We start from the raw sequence: 19,403 nt of genomic DNA on the forward strand, positions 1-19,403 counted from the left end.
CCTTGTGAACGGATGGTTAAGAAATTTTTTTTATTTCCGAACTGACAAACTGGTCAAGAATGCTGGAGACAATCCTCTCGATTTGTCTGGAAGACCGAGTAAATCAATTGTAGCAAAACAGGCATTGGCTGCTTTTATTAATGAGACACAAAGGTGTAAAGGATAGTTGCCAAGCTGTTCAAGTACTATCGGGAGAAAAAGAAAAGAAAAGATTTGTGAACTCAAGCGGCATGCAAGGATCCTATTTCCGCTCACCAGCGTGGCTAGAAAATGAAAGATGTTTTCTTGACAGAGGCAAGAGGCAAGAAAGAGGCTTTCTTGACAGAGGCAAGAAAGCTGACAAATCCATACTGGCCCTGATAACATAAGTGCTGTCTTACAGAAGCAGCAACTTATCCCATAAGCAAGTCCATGTTTATGTTGGAAAGAGAATCGCAAAGCAAGTTGATACGCAAAAAGGTAAATGGAAGCTCTTCAAGGAATTCTTCCTTCAATAAATATCTTGTGTGTGCAATTCTGTATATAGGAAAAAGGAGACATGGAAATGATGTACTGCAGTGTACACCTACTCTGAACATCTCTGGCATTGTAGCCTGGGTTTCATCCAAAGGTGTTGTGGGCCAGGCTTATGGGGAGGCAAATTGAGGTCCCACAACTTCTTATACTATTCTCCCTTCAAAGAACTTTAAGAGCAGCTATGAAGGAACTAAAACTGATGGTCAAGTGTACATGTAACCCTTGATTCAGCACTAATTAGGCCTCACCTTGAGTATTGTGTCCAGTTTTGGACACCACGCTTCAAGAAGGATGCTGACAAATTGGAACAAGATCAGAGGAGGGCGACAAGGATGATCAGGGGACTGGAAACCCCTGATCATCCTCGTTCTTTCATTTAGCTTTCTCGAAGATAAACATGCCCAGTTCTTTCAATCTTTCAAAGACTGAAAGAATTGGGCATGTTTAGCCTTGAGAAAAGGAGCCTGAGGAAAGATAGGATAACACTTTTCAAATACTTGAAAGGCTGTCCTACAGAGAAGGGGCAGGATCTGTCCTCAATCATCCCAGAGAGCAGGACACACAAGAATGGGCTCAAGTTACAGGAAACCAGATTTGAGCTGAATATCAGGAAGAAACTTTCTAACTGTTAGAGTAGTACAACAATGAATCAATGACCCCCAGAGGTGGTAAGTGTGCCAACACTGGAGGCATTGTAGAGAAACCAAGATAACCACCTGGCAGATATCCTTGGATTTGTATTCCTGAATCAAGCAGGAGTTTGGACTTGATGGCCTTATAGGCCCCTTCCAACTTCACGATTCGATGATGTGTCAATGGAGATCAAAGCCAAGATTATCTCTACTGTTGTATTCACAGTTACTATATTGGAGTGCGAAAGCTAGACAGGGAAAAAAACCTGATTTGTTTGAAATATGGTGCTGGGGAAGAAGTAAACTGGGCTACCGTACTTTTAGGCACCGGATGAGAAACAAGTCACTAGTGGAAGGCAGCAGGAAAAGAGGAAGTTCAAATATGAGACGGATTGGCACCATAAAGAAACCCACAACTTTGAGTCTGGAAAAGCTGAGCCAGGCTGTTACTGATAGAACATTCTAGAGGTTACTCATTCCTAAGATTGCCATAATTCATTTCCTTGTTTTGCAGCTTGTAGAATCCTAAGCCAGTCTTTAAAGTCAAAGCAGGTGAGAAGGTGAGCTTTGCAGTTAGAAGCAGAGCTCCCTTAAGTAGTAAAGGACATGGAATTATCCCCTAGTGTATTTTATAGCTTTGCAAGATGCAAGTTAGAGTAAGACCCCTATATATGCTGGTATCCATGGTTTCACTTATCCACAGTCCAAAAATATTAAAAATGTTAAATGAAAAGAATCCAGAAATGTATATTTCCATGATGTCATTACCAGAAATGGTTACTCAAGAGAACTAGAGACTATGCTATATATAAGGTGGGGTTTTCAGCATCTGCGGCAGGGGGAGGGCACATGCAGATCCTATAAAATCATTTCAGTTTTATACCCACATTAATAACAGTTTCAGTCATTAATTTAAAACAGTCACGAAGGGCACTCCCATCACATATTACAACATTTGGAATAAAATGAGAAAAGTACTTTTCTGTAGATGCAAGCCAATGGGATGTTGAATTTTTTTAAAAAAATCATTGAATGGGAGGGGGGTCTCCTGTGACTCAAATAAATAAATAAATAAATAAATAAATAAATAAATAAATAAATAAATAAATAAATAAATAAATAAATCCTCTTCTTCCCCCCTTCCCCTCACTGAAACACAAATATAAACGTTCCATTATAGTCTGGGTTTTAATGGAAATGTTTTAGAGACGGTACATGAGGCTTTACAGAACTAAATGCGTATTCCGCAGAGCGGAGAAGAACAAGCAGGAAAAGCTTTTATTCAGGTTTACAAAGTATTTAATGGAGTGGAAAATGTAGCGCTAGATAAGAAAGTTGAAATCAAAGGACATCTTAACAAGGGTTGTTTCTGGGTTAGCTGCAGAGTTTGTAAGGAGGAACGAGGCTATTAAATTGATGTTTTAGCTTGATAGCAAGATTAAAGGGAGCTGGTGCTTCTATCGACTCCCTGCGTCTCTTTGAGATCTCTACTGTCAATAGAGAAGATGGCGCTGTGGATTACACAGAGCTTACCTCTAGGATAAACACCTTCTTGCCGGTGCCGTAATTCGAGTGGCACTCTCCAGGTTGGAAGTGGTATGCAAGGAAAGAGCTGGCCCTGCTCTCAGGGTCAAACTATATGTTACGGAGAACACGGCACTAGAAGAGGGACTCCTGGCCATGCTGAAAAGTGTCTGATTGTCACAGCAGGAGATTTTTACACTTGCTTTGTCTTCTGCGTGTGACATGGCCTTCCCGTCCAGAAGCGTATTTCACTAGCACAATTTCAGCTACAATTATGTATTATCTGTAACATGTACCGTATTTTTCCATGTATAAAACAACACGTTTTCGTTAAATAATTTGAGAAAAAAATTGAGGGTCGTTTTATACATGGAACACAGCCCTTTACCACTGCCTTTTGCGAAGGCACGGGGCTCAGAAAAAAGGAAGGGGAGGCGTTGCTCCCTTCCTTTTTGCAAAAGTGGCAGTCACTTTGACATTTGCCAAGGCATGGGGCTTAGCAAAAAAGGGAGCCCTTTGATCCCTGCTTTTTTAAATTTGGGGTTAGAAAAGGGGGGGTCATCTTATACTTTGGGTCATCTTATAAACGGAAAAATACGGTAGTTTGGCCCTTGGTTAATAGGATTCTGCAACACTGCTAGGACTGCTTCAGCTCATTGGGTGGCTGCTTGGAAGCAAGCAAACTAGAGTCAGCCCAGCTTCAGGTAAGAGGATCTTTTTCTGCAGCCATTATCAGCTTTTATCTGGGCTACTTATTACACTCAGTTTTGCAGTCTTCTCTAAAGAATGGCAGAGGGAACATTCTGGAAGTCACTATTAGCTTCTGACTGCATGTTTCCACCTGTTATTTATACTCTTTATATCTTTCACTGGGAGCTAATTGTTCCTGCTACTCGTCTTCTGAAGTGCTCGAAACAATTAGCCACTAAAGGAGAAAGAGTGCAGTAGGATCCCCATATCTGCAGGGGGATCAGTTCCCACCCACCCCACTGCAGATGCTGAAAAATGCAGATTATACTGAACCTTATTTATTTATTTATTTATTTATTTATTTATTTATTTATTTATTTATTTATTTATTTATTTATTTATTTATTTATTTATTTATTTATTTATATCCTGGCCATCTGGTCTATGCGGCCACTCTGAGCGGCTTCCAATATAAATGCAAACAATTAATAAAAACCACATAGTTACATAAATCTGCAAATGAAAATGTGGAAACCAAGAAAAGAGAGTAAAAATAAATTAAAGAGAAATGAGAAGAGAGAATCAAGTATTGACCGGAGGGAAGGCCTGAATAAACATCCATGTTTTTACTTGGCTTTTAAAGATACCCGGCCTAGGGGCCGCACGAATCTTCGGAGGAAGTTTGTTAGAAAAGCAAATGCTATACATAGCCTTGTCTCTGGCTCCCTCTTATGGCCCGTTCTGGTAATGATATTGTGGAAATGTATTTCTCTAATAAACACTATACAGTATATAGCATGTTCTCTGGCTCCCTCTAGTGGCCAGTTCTGGTAATGACACTGTGAGAAGGTATTTCTCTAGAAAACACTATCATCTATCTATCTATCTATCTATCTATCTATCTATCTATCTATCTATCTATCTATCTATCTATCTATCTATCTATCTATCTATCTATCTATCTATCTATCTATCTATCTATCTATCTATCTATCTATCTATCTATCTATCTACTTACTTACTTACTTACTTACTTACTTACTTACTTACTTACTTACTTACTTACTTATTCCATTTATACCCCGCCTATCTGGTCGTAGTATGATCTCTGGCTCCCTCAAGTGACCAGTTCTGGTAATCTCATCTTTAGAAATATATTTCTAGTATTTTTCTTTTAATATTTTCAGACCATGGATAAGTGAATCAGTGGATACCGATCCCACAGGTAAGGGGGTCCTATTGTATAAATATAGATAAACACTGAACAGATGAAAGATCCTGCATGTTTCTTTATTCCTAATTGAGCTCTCAGAATTTTTCACAACAGTACCTGGGGAAAACATGTACCCAGCTCACATGCACAGCTACCCACAGGTGATAGGATTGTGTAATGGTTTGAATGGGGTTTTTCCGCTTTGCAGTGATCGGTTCCCTGCTTCGGGAACCGATTTTTGCTTTATGACGATCAATAACAACTGATCATCGGGTTTCAAAATGGCCACCGGGTGTACAAAATGACTCCCCGGTGTGTTTAGGAGCCATTTTTCGCTTTACAGGCACCTGAAAATGGACGCCCCTATGGAGGATCTTCGCTGGACGGTGAGTTTTCAGCCCATTGGAATGCATTGAACGGTTTTCAATGTATTTCAATGGGCTTTTAAATTTCGCTTTACGACCGTTTTGCTCTACAGCGATTTCGCTGGAACGAATTAACGTCATTATGCGAGGCACCACTGTACTGTATATATAAGGCATAATTGCTTTATCTTTTTTATTGTATTTGAATTGTTGTAAGCTGCCCAGAGATCTTTGGGTAATGTGGGCAGCATATGTTCAATCAATCAATCAATCAATCAATCAATCAATCAATCAATCAATCAATCAATCAAGCTGAATCAACAGACATTATTATGGACTCTCCCAGCTTGGTTAAATGTTCATCAAGACAAAAGCCCAGTTCACTTGTGCTTTAAAGTATGTGGAGCCCACATGTGATAAGAGGAGTGTGTTAGCCCTGCACCACTCTGCTATCTCTTCAATCATGAAACACAGCTATCTGAAGACGGACAGTCTGACCCCAAAGGGACCCATGGTCTCATCTAGAAGGACTCCTTCTATCTAATACACCCATCAGCTAGAGTTGTTGACATCCAGTCCTATGGCCAGATGCTCTTGCTAGCGCCAGAGCACTTCCACTCTCTAATTTAATAGTTGATTTACAAAAGGCCTCTCTATAAATTTATGGTGATGCTCTAAGTCCCTTCTCCAGCCATTAAACACATTTCCAAAATTTAATAACGCTTTGTACATGTTCATTAAGGGCAGCTTTATTAAAGTCAATGGAGCTGGTGCTTTTCTTGTACACAATTTGCAGATTAAAGAGGAATGTTAATTAACCAGAACAGCAGCTTTGGAATTTCTTAATGGCAAAAGGATTTGCGGGTGTTCTATGAATGTACCAGGGGTTGTGTTTTATAAGAGAACTCGACTGAAAACTGTCAGGCTGTATTTTTATAGACGTTTTAGTTATCATGGGAATGGCAAAGCCGGGACATCCATAAGGCATTGGTCTCCCGGTTTACCACTCGTGAACTTCTAGATGTCTGGAAGCAGGAGCAACCGGTAAGGGCAGGAAGGTTCCACACTTTGTCTTGTTTCTGCACAGCAGCCAGAATCCTGCTGGATTTTTACATCTGAGTATGTGGAACTGTGTAAGTGACAGTAGCAAACTGTAGCTAATACAAAAGGATCTGGTCATGTGCCTGTTAGTACACCTGGTCATCTGTTGGGTACACAACCAGCACCTCATTAATTAAGTGCAATTTGATGCCACAGCTTGCTTCAGTCTCAAGAGACTATGGTAACATGCTCTGAATAGGGGTCTTGGAACAGCATCTAGTGTTGCTGAGAAGGCCCATTCAAGAGTGACAATCCCTTCCACACTGAAGAGAAATACAATCTGTTCCCTGTCCAGCTCCTCGATTTTGCTGCTTTCATGACTGCCTTTTTGCCTCGGCCTGCTGGACAAGGGTCTCTTCAAAATGGGAGAGGCTGTGATGCACCGCCTGCCACCAGGCTAAACGCTCAGACTTCAAGGTTTCCCATCTGTTGAGGTCCATTCCTAAGGCCTTCAGATCCCGCTTGCTGCAGTTATCCTTGGATCGCAGCTGTGGTCTCCCTCTGGGGCACTTTCCCTGCACTAATTCTCCATATAGGAGATCTTTTGGAATCCGACCATCAGCCATTCTCACGACATGCCCGAATCAACATAGACATCGCTGTGTCAGTAATGTATAGCTAAAAATTCCAGCTCATTTAATTGCCACAGCTTATTTGATTTCATTTATGCTAGAGTAAAATCCCAATAGGATTTTGGCCTTTTTAAAAAAATAGCAATACCAATAGTACTACTACTAAAAAATAACAATAAGAACAACACATTACTATTATATTTACTACAAAATGTATGCCCCCCCCTACCCTTTCCTCTTATCCAGTCCTTTCTGCCAGGTGCTCAGAGTTTCATTCCTAATTCTTCCTTTAATCTACCAACAACTTTGAGATCCAGGTGGAGAACTTCAAAGTTATCCAGCAAGCTTCATGGCTAAGCAAATATTTGAAACCTGATTTCCCCCATATAACACGCAAAGACCTCACATCTAAATTTGTCTGCTGGATGATCTCTGCTATGACACACTGGCTGCTTTGTCCGAAACACCATCAGTCAGTTTTACCTCTCGAATGCTATCAACCTGCGCTCCCCTCTCTCCCTGTGGCCAAACACAACGAACGCCTCTTTTTGCATTAGGCGGTGCCAGAATTAAGAGTCCAGCTCACCAGAGACCATTAAAATCATGAGACGGGAGCCACCAGAGAGCTGCCAGAAACCCAGCTGATAAAGAGTGGGGAAGGGCAGTATGTTTTAAAACTAGGCGTGTGAAATCTACAAATACCAAGCTCTACTGGATGGTGCGTATTTGTCCATCTCTGGTGCAGAGCGATAAGGGAAAAGGTTTTTAGATGATCTGAGGGAAAGTGGCTGGAAGAATTTCTATCTTACAGGGGTGACCAAAACTCATTCAAGACAGAATCCTTTGTCTCATCAGGCGACTGCTGCAGCATCTGTTCACCTTCCCACAACGAAAAGAAAAACACAGAAGAGTTTTCTGCATGACTGCCACGAATCATAACATTTCACACAACGGAGCTCAACACAGCCGTACACTACAGAAATAAGTTACGGCAGGAGAGGGATCGCCTGTAAATCATCATAAATGCCACTTGACTCAAGAATAAAAGTCAAGGGCCAGGCTGTTTGTGCATTTAGTGTATCTCTACCGCCACACAACTACCGCGACACATGTGTAGGCTTACATCCTGGCGGAGAATGTGCAAAAATGGCCGCCATTGCTATTTACTAGCACTTCTATGTGGGTTAGGCTTCTAAGGTGAATCCAGTTTTCATGACGGTGATAGTTTGAAAAGGACTGTCACGGAAATTTTAGGTCCTTGTGTTTGAGGAAGTGGGTTGTGATCCGTGAAAGCTCCATAATAAATTGATTAGTCTTTAAGATGCCACAGCTTCTTCTTCTTTTCTTTCTTTCACTGTACAATCCTGTTGTTCAGCACAGTAAATCACCCTAGAGTAAGTCTATTGCTTCAATGGGGATGAAGCAATAGCTCCTCCTTAAGTTCCATTGAATCCAATGGGGCTACACTAGGGTGATTTACTGTGCCAAGCCACAGGATTTGGGCTGGTAAAACAGGATAACACAGTTATGAAATGATAGCACTTTTCAAATACTTGAAAGATAGGGGTAGGATCTGTTCTCGATCATCCCAGAGCACAGAACATATGATAATGGACTCAAGCTACAGGAAATCAGATTTCGGCTGAATATCAGGAAATAAAATTCTTAACTGTTAGAGCAGTATGAGAATGGAACCCAATGGCCTCGGGAGGTGGTGAGTGCTCCAGTGTTGGAGGCATTCAAGAGAAGATGGGACAGCCATCTGTCTGATCTCCTTTGATTTCGATTCCTGCATTGAGGAGGGGGTTGGACTAGATTGCTTTAGAGGCCCCCTCCAACTCAATTATTCTGTGCTTCTATGAAAAATGCTGATATGATTCCAACTAGCCAAACTGCAAGGATATGCTGTTAATACAGACCGTTTTGTACAATCTTGGGTGTCCGTGGAATCTCACATAATGGTAGCAGATATTTTGGAGGCAATTATGTGAAACCTTCTGTGCATATGGGCAGGGTGATTTCCAACCAATTAAAGAATGGATCCCCTAGTTTAAGAAACTTTAATTGCTTTCTTTTGCCGGGAAAAGAAAGACGAGTACCCTTGCGTCGGAACTGGGTTAGCTCAAATGATTGTGCTGCTCAAAGTCTTTGATCAGTAGCTCCAATTCCACTTTTCTACCATACTAAGGCTGTTTGATGTGTTCTGAAAAACCGAAATGAGTTCATATCACTTTGAATTTGCTTTGAAATGGGAAGCTGAGCTCGGAGCCACAAGCTGAGTGCAACACACTGTGTGTGCCAGACAAAGAATATTGAGTCAAGGCTATTTCACCCATTACAGGAGAGAGCTACACCTATTGGTGAAAAATATTTGTACATGTAATGGGAGACAAGCCAAACACAGCTCCCTCCATGTGCACCTGTGAACACATACATGCATATATGTAGCACCTTTCAAATTAGTGAGCCTATAGAAAGTAACATTATGCATTTAATTGCAGTGGCTTTCGGTCCTAACAAGAAACATTTAAAACAAGCAAAAAGTACGTAAGAGAAATATATATTTTCATACTGCTGGGTCACCACCTAAAACTGTATGTGACACCATATCATATAAATTTGCTAGACATCCTGGAGAGTAAAGTCAAGTGGGCCCTAGAAAGCATGGCTAACAACAAGGCCAGTGGAGGTGATGGCATTCCAGTTGAACTATTTAAAATCTTAAAAGATGACACTGTTAAGGTGCTACATTCAATATGCCAGCAAGTTTGGAAAACTCAGCAGTGGCCAGAGGATTGGAAAAGATCAGTCTACATCCCAATCCCCAAGAAAGGCAGTGCCAAAGAAGGCTCCAACTACCATACAATTGCATCATTTCACACGCTAGCAAGGTTATGCTCAAAATCCTACAAGGTAGGCTTCAGCAGTATGTGGACCAAGAACTCCCAGAAGTACAAGCTAGATTCCAAAGAGGCAGAGGAACTAGAGACCAAATTGCTAACTTGCACTGGATTATGGAGAAAGCCAGATAGTTCCAGAAAAACATCTGCTTCATTGACTATGCAAAAGCCATTGACTGTGTGGACCACAGCAAACAATGGCAAGTCCTTAAAGAAATTAGAGTGCCTGAACACCTTCTCTATCTAGTGAGAAATCTATATGTGGAACAGGAAGCAACAGTTAGAACTGGATATGGAACAACTGATTGGTTCAAAATTGGGAAAGGAGTATGACATTTCACTTACATGCAGAATTCATCATGCGAAAGGCCGGACTGGAGGAATCCCAAGCCGGAATCAAGATTGCTGGAAGAAATATCAACAACCTCAGATATGCAGATGATACCACTCTGATGGCAGAAAGTGAGGAGGAATTAAGGAACCTCTTAATGACGTTGAAAGAGGAGAGTGCAAAAATGGTCTGAAGTGCAACATCAAACATCACCTCCTGGCAAATAGAAGGGGAAGATATGGAGGCAGTGACAGATTTTACTTTCTTGGGCTCCATGATCACTGCAGAGGGTGACAGCAGCCACGAAATCAAAAGATGCCTGCTTCTTGGGAGGAAAGTGATGTCAAACCTAGACAGCATCTTAAAAAGCAGAGACATCGCCTTGCCCACCAGATGCCTCTGGGAGCACATGAGACAAAGGTCCTCATAGTCAAAGCTATGGTTTTTCCAGTAGTGATATATGGAAGTAAGAGCTGGACCATAAAGAAGAATTGATGCTTTTGAACTGTGGTGCTGGAGGAGACTCCTGAGAGTCCCCTGGATTGCAAGAAGAACAAACAAATCCATTCTGAAGGAAATCATCCCTGAGTGCTCACTGGAAGGACAGATCCTGAAGCTGAGGCTCCAATACTTTGGCCATCTCATGAAAAGAGAAGACTCCTTGGAAAAGACCCTAATGTTGGGAAAGAGTGAAGGCAATAGGAGAAGGGGACAGAGGACAAGATGGTTGGACAATGTTATCGAAGCTACCAACATGAATTTGACCCAACTCCGGAAGGCAGCAGAAGACAGGAGGGCCTGGCGTGCTCTGGTCCATGGGGTCACGAAGAGTTGGACACAACGACTGAACAACAAAAGTGGAAGATAAGAACATAGGAACATAAGAAGAGCCTTGCTGGATCAGGCTATCTAGTCCAGCTTCCTGTATCTCATAGTGGCCCCATCAGATGCCTCTGGGAGCATATGAGACCACTAGATACCTGTCCCCTGATCCCACTCCCCTGCATATGTCATTTGGAGGTCCCTTCCTTCGAAGCCTGGAGATTCTGCATCCCCAGCATGGCTTGTCACCTTCGATGGACTTTTCCTCCAGAAATCTGTCCAATCCCCTTTTAAAAGGCATCGAGGCCAGATGCCATCACCACATCCTGTGGTAAGGAGTTCCACAGACTAAGAATACACCGGGTAAATAAATATTTTCTTTGGTCTGTTCTCACTCTCCTTTAAGATGCTGGTATAGCTTTCTGATCATCTAAAATATATTCCTTGAGCAAGTGAAAGGATGGTTACCAGATAATCTTGTTTGCTTGCAGTCTAAGAATGTTGGATTGCATTCTAGTGTGAAACTATCAACTCAAGTTGCTTCAAAGCAACTTGAACAACGCCTTGTCTTTCTTCCAACAATGATACATTTTCAGACAGATGTGTCAAGACGGAAGCTATAAGTATATATAAAAAACCAATACATAAATGAATATTAACATAAATAAACAACACTGCAAGAACCTGTATAGAAAAAGGAGGTTATATGGTTCTTTGGGGCAGAGGGAATTCTGCATCTGTGTAAATAGAGAAAGTTCAGCTCCCTACACTGTATGTGGGTCTCTATTCTGAATACAGTAGGATCCTCATATCTGCGGGACCGGTATCCACAGTTTCACTTATTTGGGGTGTGCCTTTGTCCTGCCCCCTCGTGGCTTTTATCCCACCTCCTTGTATGATGTACACAGAGTTTGCTACTATCTGCAGTTAAAGGCTTTCCTGACAGATGGCAGGACAGATCCGCACCCCCAGATACAGAGATCCTACTCTACTGCACTGAAATGTTCACAAGTGGGCTAGTTCTGCACATTGGCAGCTACTTGACTTGCAATTGGTAGCGCACCAAAAAGCCGCATTTTCCATGTTACACTGCGTTTGCTGTCCTTCTCCCCATTTCTAAACGGAAAGAACAAGAGTTTTAGAAAACAAGAGCAGGGCTCGGCCATACCTGGACTCGTGAGTGCCCCGAGGGCGCCAGTCGTGGTGGAGAGAGGGTTTGCGTTGGTGCTGGTCGCTGAGGTTTGGGCGGCAGCGGCGGCAGCTGCTAGAGTCGCCAGGTTCTGGAGCTGCAAAGCGTTCATACCTGCGGAGGGGGAAAAATAAAAGGCCCTGGAGCAATGAGGTTGATTACAAAAATCAAACAATGATGCATTTTTTACTTCCAATGAATACAGTCCTGTCCAAGAGTCAGATGTCCAAAGTTTGGTATAATTGCCAGAGTCTATATCATTAGGTAAAGGTAAATGTTCCCCTTGACATTTAGTCCAGTTGTGTCCGACTCTAGGGCGCAGTGCTCATCCCCGTTTCCAAGCCGTAGAGCCAGCGTTTGACCGAAGACCATTTCTGTGGTCACGTAGCCAGTGCAACTAGACACGGAACACCGTGGCCTTCGCACCGTGGTGGTACCTATTCATCTACTTGCATTTTTGCATGCTTTTGAACAGCTAGGTTGGCAGGAGCTGGAACAAGCGACAGGAGCTCCCTCCGTTGTGTGGATTCGATCTCACGACTGCTGGTCTTCCGACCTTGCAGCCCAGACGCTTCTGCGGTTTATCACACAGTGCCACCACGTCCCCATTTCATTAGCGTCCACCGTTAACACAGCCCCAAAGGTTTACCTCACTCTGATTTATACAGACGTCTTCTCTAGCGCTGTTGACCTACTCTGTCTGACACTCTCAGGAGGGGCTGAACTGTAGCATCCTTCTGAGTTGGGGTAGACAGACCTGTCAGTTTACAAACCCTGCTAATTTCACCCATTTTGTAACTCTGCTGCATCCTCTTTTTGCAGCAACTTTTTCAGGCCAGTGTGGGTGGGCAATAGCTGTGTTATTCTCTTTGCGGCAGTAAAACAAAATATAATCCGAGAGTCTTGTAGCTCCTTCAACCCTAACCACTTTACCTGGGCACAAGGTCCCACAGTTCACTTCATACAAACACATGCCAAATAAAACGTGTCCAGTTTTATGGGGCCAAAAGCCTCTTTGCTGTTTTTCAAGAAAAAAAACACGTCACGGCCATTAGCAGTTAATTTCTCAGAGAATGAATGTACAAATGTTATTTTATTTCAGAATGCCTGAACTGCCTAAGCGAAGAAGTGCACTTTGTACTTTGCACCTTGAAATCCTTCCAGAATCTGAAGGGGAAGAATTGCACCCAACCCACACATTATTTGGGAGGCTCAGGTCCTTAAGCTAAAGATAACAGATGCTTACTTGAATCAAAGTATTTGTGCCACCACCTTGCCATAAATTGTCCCCTCAGCTACTGTATGTTCCTTTTCTCTGTTAAAGATTCAGAAGCCATCACCCCTCTTTTAGAGCTGACTTTGGGTCATAATAAGAGGGCCTTCTCTGTGGCAGCTCGAAATCAGGCTGGCCCTCTCCCTTTTATCCTTCCACCAACAGCTGAAGACCCATCTTTTCAAGCAGTGATTGAGCCCCTGAATGCTGTTCTTAAGTTAAGGCAGTTTTTTTTTAAAAAATGCTTACCTGCTTTTAATTATTCAATTGCATTTTAATTAGTGTATAGTATAATTGCTTTTTTAATATTTAACTTGTTATGTTTTAAATTCTACATTTTTAAAAAATATTGTGAGCTGCCTTGGGTCCCCTTATCTGTAGAAAACAAAAAATAACAACAAAAAACAAAAAAACCCAAAATAAATAATAATAAAGATAATAATAAAGTTAAATTGCCCCACTTGTACACCAAACTGCTTGTCTATGCATGTGCCAGACACAGAGCACGCCAGCATCATCAAATCAGAGGGAAAGTCTAGAAAAGTCCCATTCTAACAATGTTGTTATTTAGTCGTGTCCGACTCTTTGTGACCCTCTTCGTTTGTAATTAATATGGTTGCTGTTATTTCAAATGTGTAGTTACCACTATTCACCCAAATAACAAAGTCAGGGAACATTTTTTCAAGGTTAAATTAACGATCCAAGCCTGCCCTGCAACTCTACATAATATTCAATTAATTTCACAACTTTTAGCCTGTATCTTGTCTTACACTGTTGACCTTTTCTCACCCTTATTCAGTTCCCCCCCCATACCCTAAATGCCCTAGTTCATACCCCTGGGGGTACGTGTACCCCAGGCTGGGAATCACTGTACTAGGGTTAAAGATTGATCAGAAACATTTGTGGACACATCTTTTGAAATAAGTTGAGCACTGGGGGGAGCCATAGGCCTTTCAGTAATGTCTTGGCCAGCGCTCTTAAGCTACTTGAGAAACTTAATAGAAGCATGCAGGAAAAGTAAGAGGATGAAGTTTAAATATCCTGGAAAGAAGGGATGTCCAATGTGGACTGGAGCAAGAGTTTCTTCAGCGCATCTGAGACAATGCAAAGTTTCAAAGCTTGGAAAGGGTCTGGGCACTTTTCAGTTGTGATGCCAGGACCCAATCGAGTAAAAAGTACAAAATAAGACTGAACAATGATTTAAAGTCCAGCATGAAACTCTAGCAGATACTGCTTAATAACAATCTAACACTTAACTAAATTTTTAATAACAATCTCGCAAACATTCAATCATTGCAGCATTTATGGGGTGATAACTTCTGATGTTTTCATGTCTTTCTAAATCTCTTTCACAACACATTTACAGTTTGTAAATCCACTTGTGAGCGATTTAAAAGGTGGATTGGAAATTAGTTTCATCGAAATTATAATTAATACATACAGGATCTCTGCGGGACTGTTTGCCTCCAATTCCCACTAAACTAAAGACTTCTTTAGCTACCTCTTTAGGAGCCCCCCCCCCCCGAGCTGCAGCAAGAGCAGTTGATGCTGGTGGCACTGATATCAATAAAGCACTGAATCCAGTTGGGACTTTAGTCTAATCTTTAGGGGAGCTCTCCAACGTGCTGGACCTATTTGGAGGATAGGGTTCAGTCTCATGGATAGCTCTTGTACAGTGCTGGCTAAAACCTGGAATGGATGCTCTGACACACTGGCACTGGAGCCCCAAGGTTCTGCTGCTGAAGTGGGAAGGGCTTGCTAAGTGGTGGGTTCCCCTAAGGTGAAATGTTCTCTCCCTGGAGAGGTTTCTCTAGTAGAAGGGTCACACAACAGCACTCATTATCCCTGACTACTGGCTGTATTGGTTGGAGCTGATATGCATCTCCCAGCTCAGTGCATTTTATAATTTCGCCATGAAGCGTTTAAAATCCCCTGTCATATTGTTCAGTGCTTCTTTTTAACTCCACTGACTGTCTGCATCCTGCTCTTTTATATTCTAGCATCCTTGTTTAAAAGTTTATGCTATTGTAAATTTAACTTTTTGTAACCGTTCCTGAGAATCTGTTGAACCGTGCGTATGTTAATCGAACAAATAAACCCTTTATTTTAATAAAATATACACCTAAACCTTTGGCTCCACAAAGCAAACTACTGAGCTATCATATTTACCTATGAAGAATCTGGCTTTTCTTTTCTTTTTTTTTTAACCTCTCAAGGATAATTTTTGTCACTTTTGACGGCTGAGCAAAATGCAGAACGACTACCTGGCTGAAAACGAGCGACAGTCAAAGGGGATGGGAGTGAGGTAAATGTAAAGATCTTATAATTTCTAGGGCAATGTCATGCAGCCTAGATGCTTGGAATCAACAACTTGGCATTTTCTCAGGTAATACTGCCCCTTTTCATTCCCGAATCTCCCATTTCTCACATAGCACAGGGCTGTTACTGCTGTCTGCTGTTTTGGTTTTTTCCCTCTCCCTCCTCTATCCCACAGCAGACCCGGATGGAAAAGAATTTGATCATCTTTCTTTGGAACTGTTGAACATTCTGAAAACGCAAGGCTCTCTGAAGACATGCAAATCATTTAAACTCCAAAGCACAGCCTGATAGACAGAGTGACATTATAAAAAAAAAAGCAAAGAAGAAAGAAATCGCCAAAAACACACACAAAAAAACCACCCCCAGCCCTCTCTCTAACAGGAATGAGATGCTGGGAATGAAATGACTCTTAATCTTTACGCAGAGCAAAATGTTGTGAATAAAAGGGAAATTTGACTCTGCGTTAGATAATCTGTAGATACCAGTAAAGCGATCAGAGTTGGCTAATATTCTGGACAGCAAGAATCCCAACTTTGATTTCGCTGCTTGATGGATTAAAAATACAATTAAATTATGTTCCTAACAGATGCACAATATGCCTGCTTGAAATGTAAGAATATTTTGCTTTTTTAAAAAGCATATTTATAAGGAAGAGGGGGCCATGAAAATTTAATTTAATGTTCACCTTAGGTAATTTCATGTCTTATTGTTCCGGGCAATTACCATAAATCTACATATCAATAAGCAAGAACAGATGTCAGTTGTTACAGCCGCTTGCCAATCAGGTCCGTTAAAAACTAGCAGATGGACGGTTGCGAAACTGGCACTTCAGGCCTATTAGCACATTCACAGGAAACCCATGTTGTGTCAGTGCACAATCACACGCGTGGGCCTGCTAAAACACAAGTAGATGGGAGATCTGAGATTTCCATTTCAAATTTTGGTGTGTTGTGCCTGCCGGGCAAACCTCCACGCACCCTTTTACCCAGCTTGAATAAATCCATCCGTTTTCTTCAAGAATGACTCTGATGTGGGCCTAGCCAGTCCCTGGCTGAGACAAGCATGCTGTCTAATCACACAACATTGATGAAAAAGTTTTTTTTTTTTTTTTAAAAATGCATTTCATTATTATTTTAAGTGAGGAGGAGGGGGAGGAAACGGACTCATTAATTCTATTCAGGTCTTTCCTTATTATTGGCAATCAGAAAAAAGGAAACTCTGATGGGGTGCCAAGCATGTTTCCTACTTGTGTGTGTGTGTGTGTGTGTGTGTGTGTGTGTGTGTGTGTGTTTAATGGATTCCAGGGTGGTGTGCAAATGACGCACCTCAGATCCCTTTAAAAATGTTTTCCTGGTAACACTTGGCACTTACGTTCAAAGTGCTCGGATGCTTTCATTTGGGAACACGAGCAACAATCGAACCACACCCTGGAAAAAAATCGGCAAATTGGGCTCGTCGTTCGGTTAGTGACCCAGTTGGGAGATCCAGTTTTGTTGAAGGAAAACAAAGTGCTGAACGTTCCCCCCCTCCACTCGGTGCTTCATGTTGCTTTGGCCAAATGAATACTCGCCTGCCCCCTTCCCAATGTCCATGTCCCCTCTCTCCCTGGCCCTGCCTCCTCTTCCTCTGCCTCCATCATCAGAGACAGCGGGCCGGCTTCCCTTTCCACATGCACCTGCTTCTCAGATGGTAAGGTGAGCACATGCTCAGAAACAGTGGGCCCACTTCCTGGAAGGAAACCAGTGTGTTGTCTCTGAGGATGGTGGTGATGATGATGAAAGAGGTGGCAGGACCAGATAGGGAGGCAATGGGCCCAGCGGAAAGGGGGCACGTGGGTAGGCACTCCCCTCCTGGCACGAACTCAAAAAATGAACCACGAACCTTCACGACTTACTGGTTTTCAGGTTTGTGCCCATTCTGATGTACAGAGGCACATCATGTACATTCTGATGTACAGAGGTACATCATCTTATAGGCTTTACTTATATGAACCAACTTTGTGGTGCTGCTTGCATGCTCTTTATGAAGATTTATGAGGCTAATAGACACCAGAGAAAGGGTCTTGCCAGTAGCGGCCCCATCTGTTTGGTACCGTCTCTCAAAAGAAATTTGTTAGACTCCATGTTTCTTAGTTTTCAAAAGAACTTGAGATGTATTTATTCCAAATATTGCTCTGTTCTAGGCGCTGAGAGCTGGACAGGCAACTGCTTTTGACTGCTGCTAGTTCTCTTGCTGCTGGTAGTTTTTATAATCGGATTCCTTTACTTGTATTTCAAAAGCCGTTTAATCTAATTATACAATCTAATTATCTTCTGCAAGTCATCTTGGCAGGGCTTTGCCTTAGAAAGAAACTGGGAAGTAGTTACAGGATATAAAACCTAAAACTTAACTTCAAAATGCTTCTTGTATAGATCGTCAACATTTCATGGAATCAGAGAATTGTATTCCTGAAAGAGATTCTCTGGCTGTTTGGTCTTAACCATTCCCCTCCCTGCCAATGCAAGATCTTCTAGATTTGTGCCTCTATCTTTACCAAGGAGAAACGTACAATTTATCATTTATCATTTAATGCAATGTCACATACTTCATTATACAGTGGTGCCTCGCTTAACGGGCACCCCATTTAACTACGAAATCGCATACCGATTAACTTTTTGTTATCGTTTTTGCGATCGCTTTGTGATGTTCCTAATGGGAAAAAATCACTTTGCAATGATCGGTACCCTGTTTCACTTACCGATCATTGCAAAGTGATGATTTTTTAACAGCTGATCGGCGGTTCCAGAATAGCCGCCGGTAAAAAAATGGCTGCCCGCTGTGTTTAGGGACGGATTCCTCGCTTACTGGGCAGCGAAAATGGCCGCTGTATGGAGGATTTTCACTTAAAGGTGAGTCTGAAGCCCATAGGAACACATTGAAGGGGTTTCAATGCATTCCTATGGGCTTTTTAAATATCGCATAGTGACGAAATCGCTTTGCAGCGATTTTTGCTGCACCAATTATTGTCGCTATGCGAGGCACCACTGTACCAATCTTCTAATTTAATATCATTTTTATCTCTCCAGAATCTAGCTATTAATATTCTAGTGCTTGTCATAAAATTGGAAATCAATTTCTTTGAGCAATAATCGAGTTCTATCTTATCACAAATGGACAACGAAGCAATTTTAGAATTGATTTCAATATCTTCCCCAAATGTATCACATATTTCCTTAAAAATCAGTTTCCAAAATTTCTGAATCCATTTTACAATAATATGTGCCAATTTCTTCATCACATTTCCAACAAGCCTTAGAATAGTCTGAATTTATTATATTCAATTTCACCTGAGTCATATACCACCTTAAACTAATTTTTTAAAAATCCTTTATTCTTACCAACATTAATCTTAAAACTCCCATCTTCCAAATTTTTGTCCAATCCTCTGTTTTAATTTCTGTCTTTAAATCATTTTCCCAAATGGATTTCAAACCTTCTGTTTCTGTCTCTTTTTCCTCTTGTTCCAAAATTAGTTTATAAATTCTACTTACTACTCCCTTCCTCAAAGCATCTTTCTGCATGTCTTCATGTGATGATAGAAATTGTTCGTACTTAGTGCATTCTCTACATTTGCCATGTCAGGATGTGGCCGCCTTGATTTTGGCCTTTGCCTCCCATGACTACATCTTCACAGCATCTTTTCCAGCTTCTTTAGAGTTGTCTGTCTGAGTCTCATGCTAAAGAAGGGTTTGAATGCATCAGTGAAGCTGAGAGCAATCCGCCACTCTGCAAATGATCTCCCAAGCAGAATCATCAAAGTTGAAATGCTAGACACCCATTCTTCTCAGGAATTAGCAGGCACACCAACATAAAGTAATTTGTCATCCCAATGGTAGTGGGGAGGGGGAAAATCTCCTGCAAGGCACTGATGGGCAGCAGGAGTAGTGTAAGGTGACAATGGACGTGACACTCAAGCT

At 41.7% G+C, this 19,403-nt stretch overlaps 1 protein-coding gene across 42 annotated transcripts in view; it reads right to left on the bottom strand.

Moving 5' to 3' along the window:
- Positions 1 to 19,403, bottom strand: part of CELF2 (CUGBP Elav-like family member 2) — a 607,596-nt gene that overhangs the window by 24,825 nt on the left and 563,368 nt on the right. For all 42 annotated transcript variants that reach the window (XM_078376463.1, XM_078376461.1, XM_078376459.1 and 39 more), the window contains one exon: positions 11,835 to 11,969. In XM_078376463.1, the coding sequence (XP_078232589.1) occupies positions 11,835 to 11,969 (135 nt within the window). The remainder of the gene's footprint in view (positions 1 to 11,834; positions 11,970 to 19,403) is intronic.

Source organism: Pogona vitticeps, chromosome 5 (assembly GCF_051106095.1).
Source record: "Pogona vitticeps strain Pit_001003342236 chromosome 5, PviZW2.1, whole genome shotgun sequence".
In the NCBI taxonomy this organism is placed as follows: Eukaryota; Metazoa; Chordata; class Lepidosauria; order Squamata; family Agamidae; genus Pogona; species Pogona vitticeps.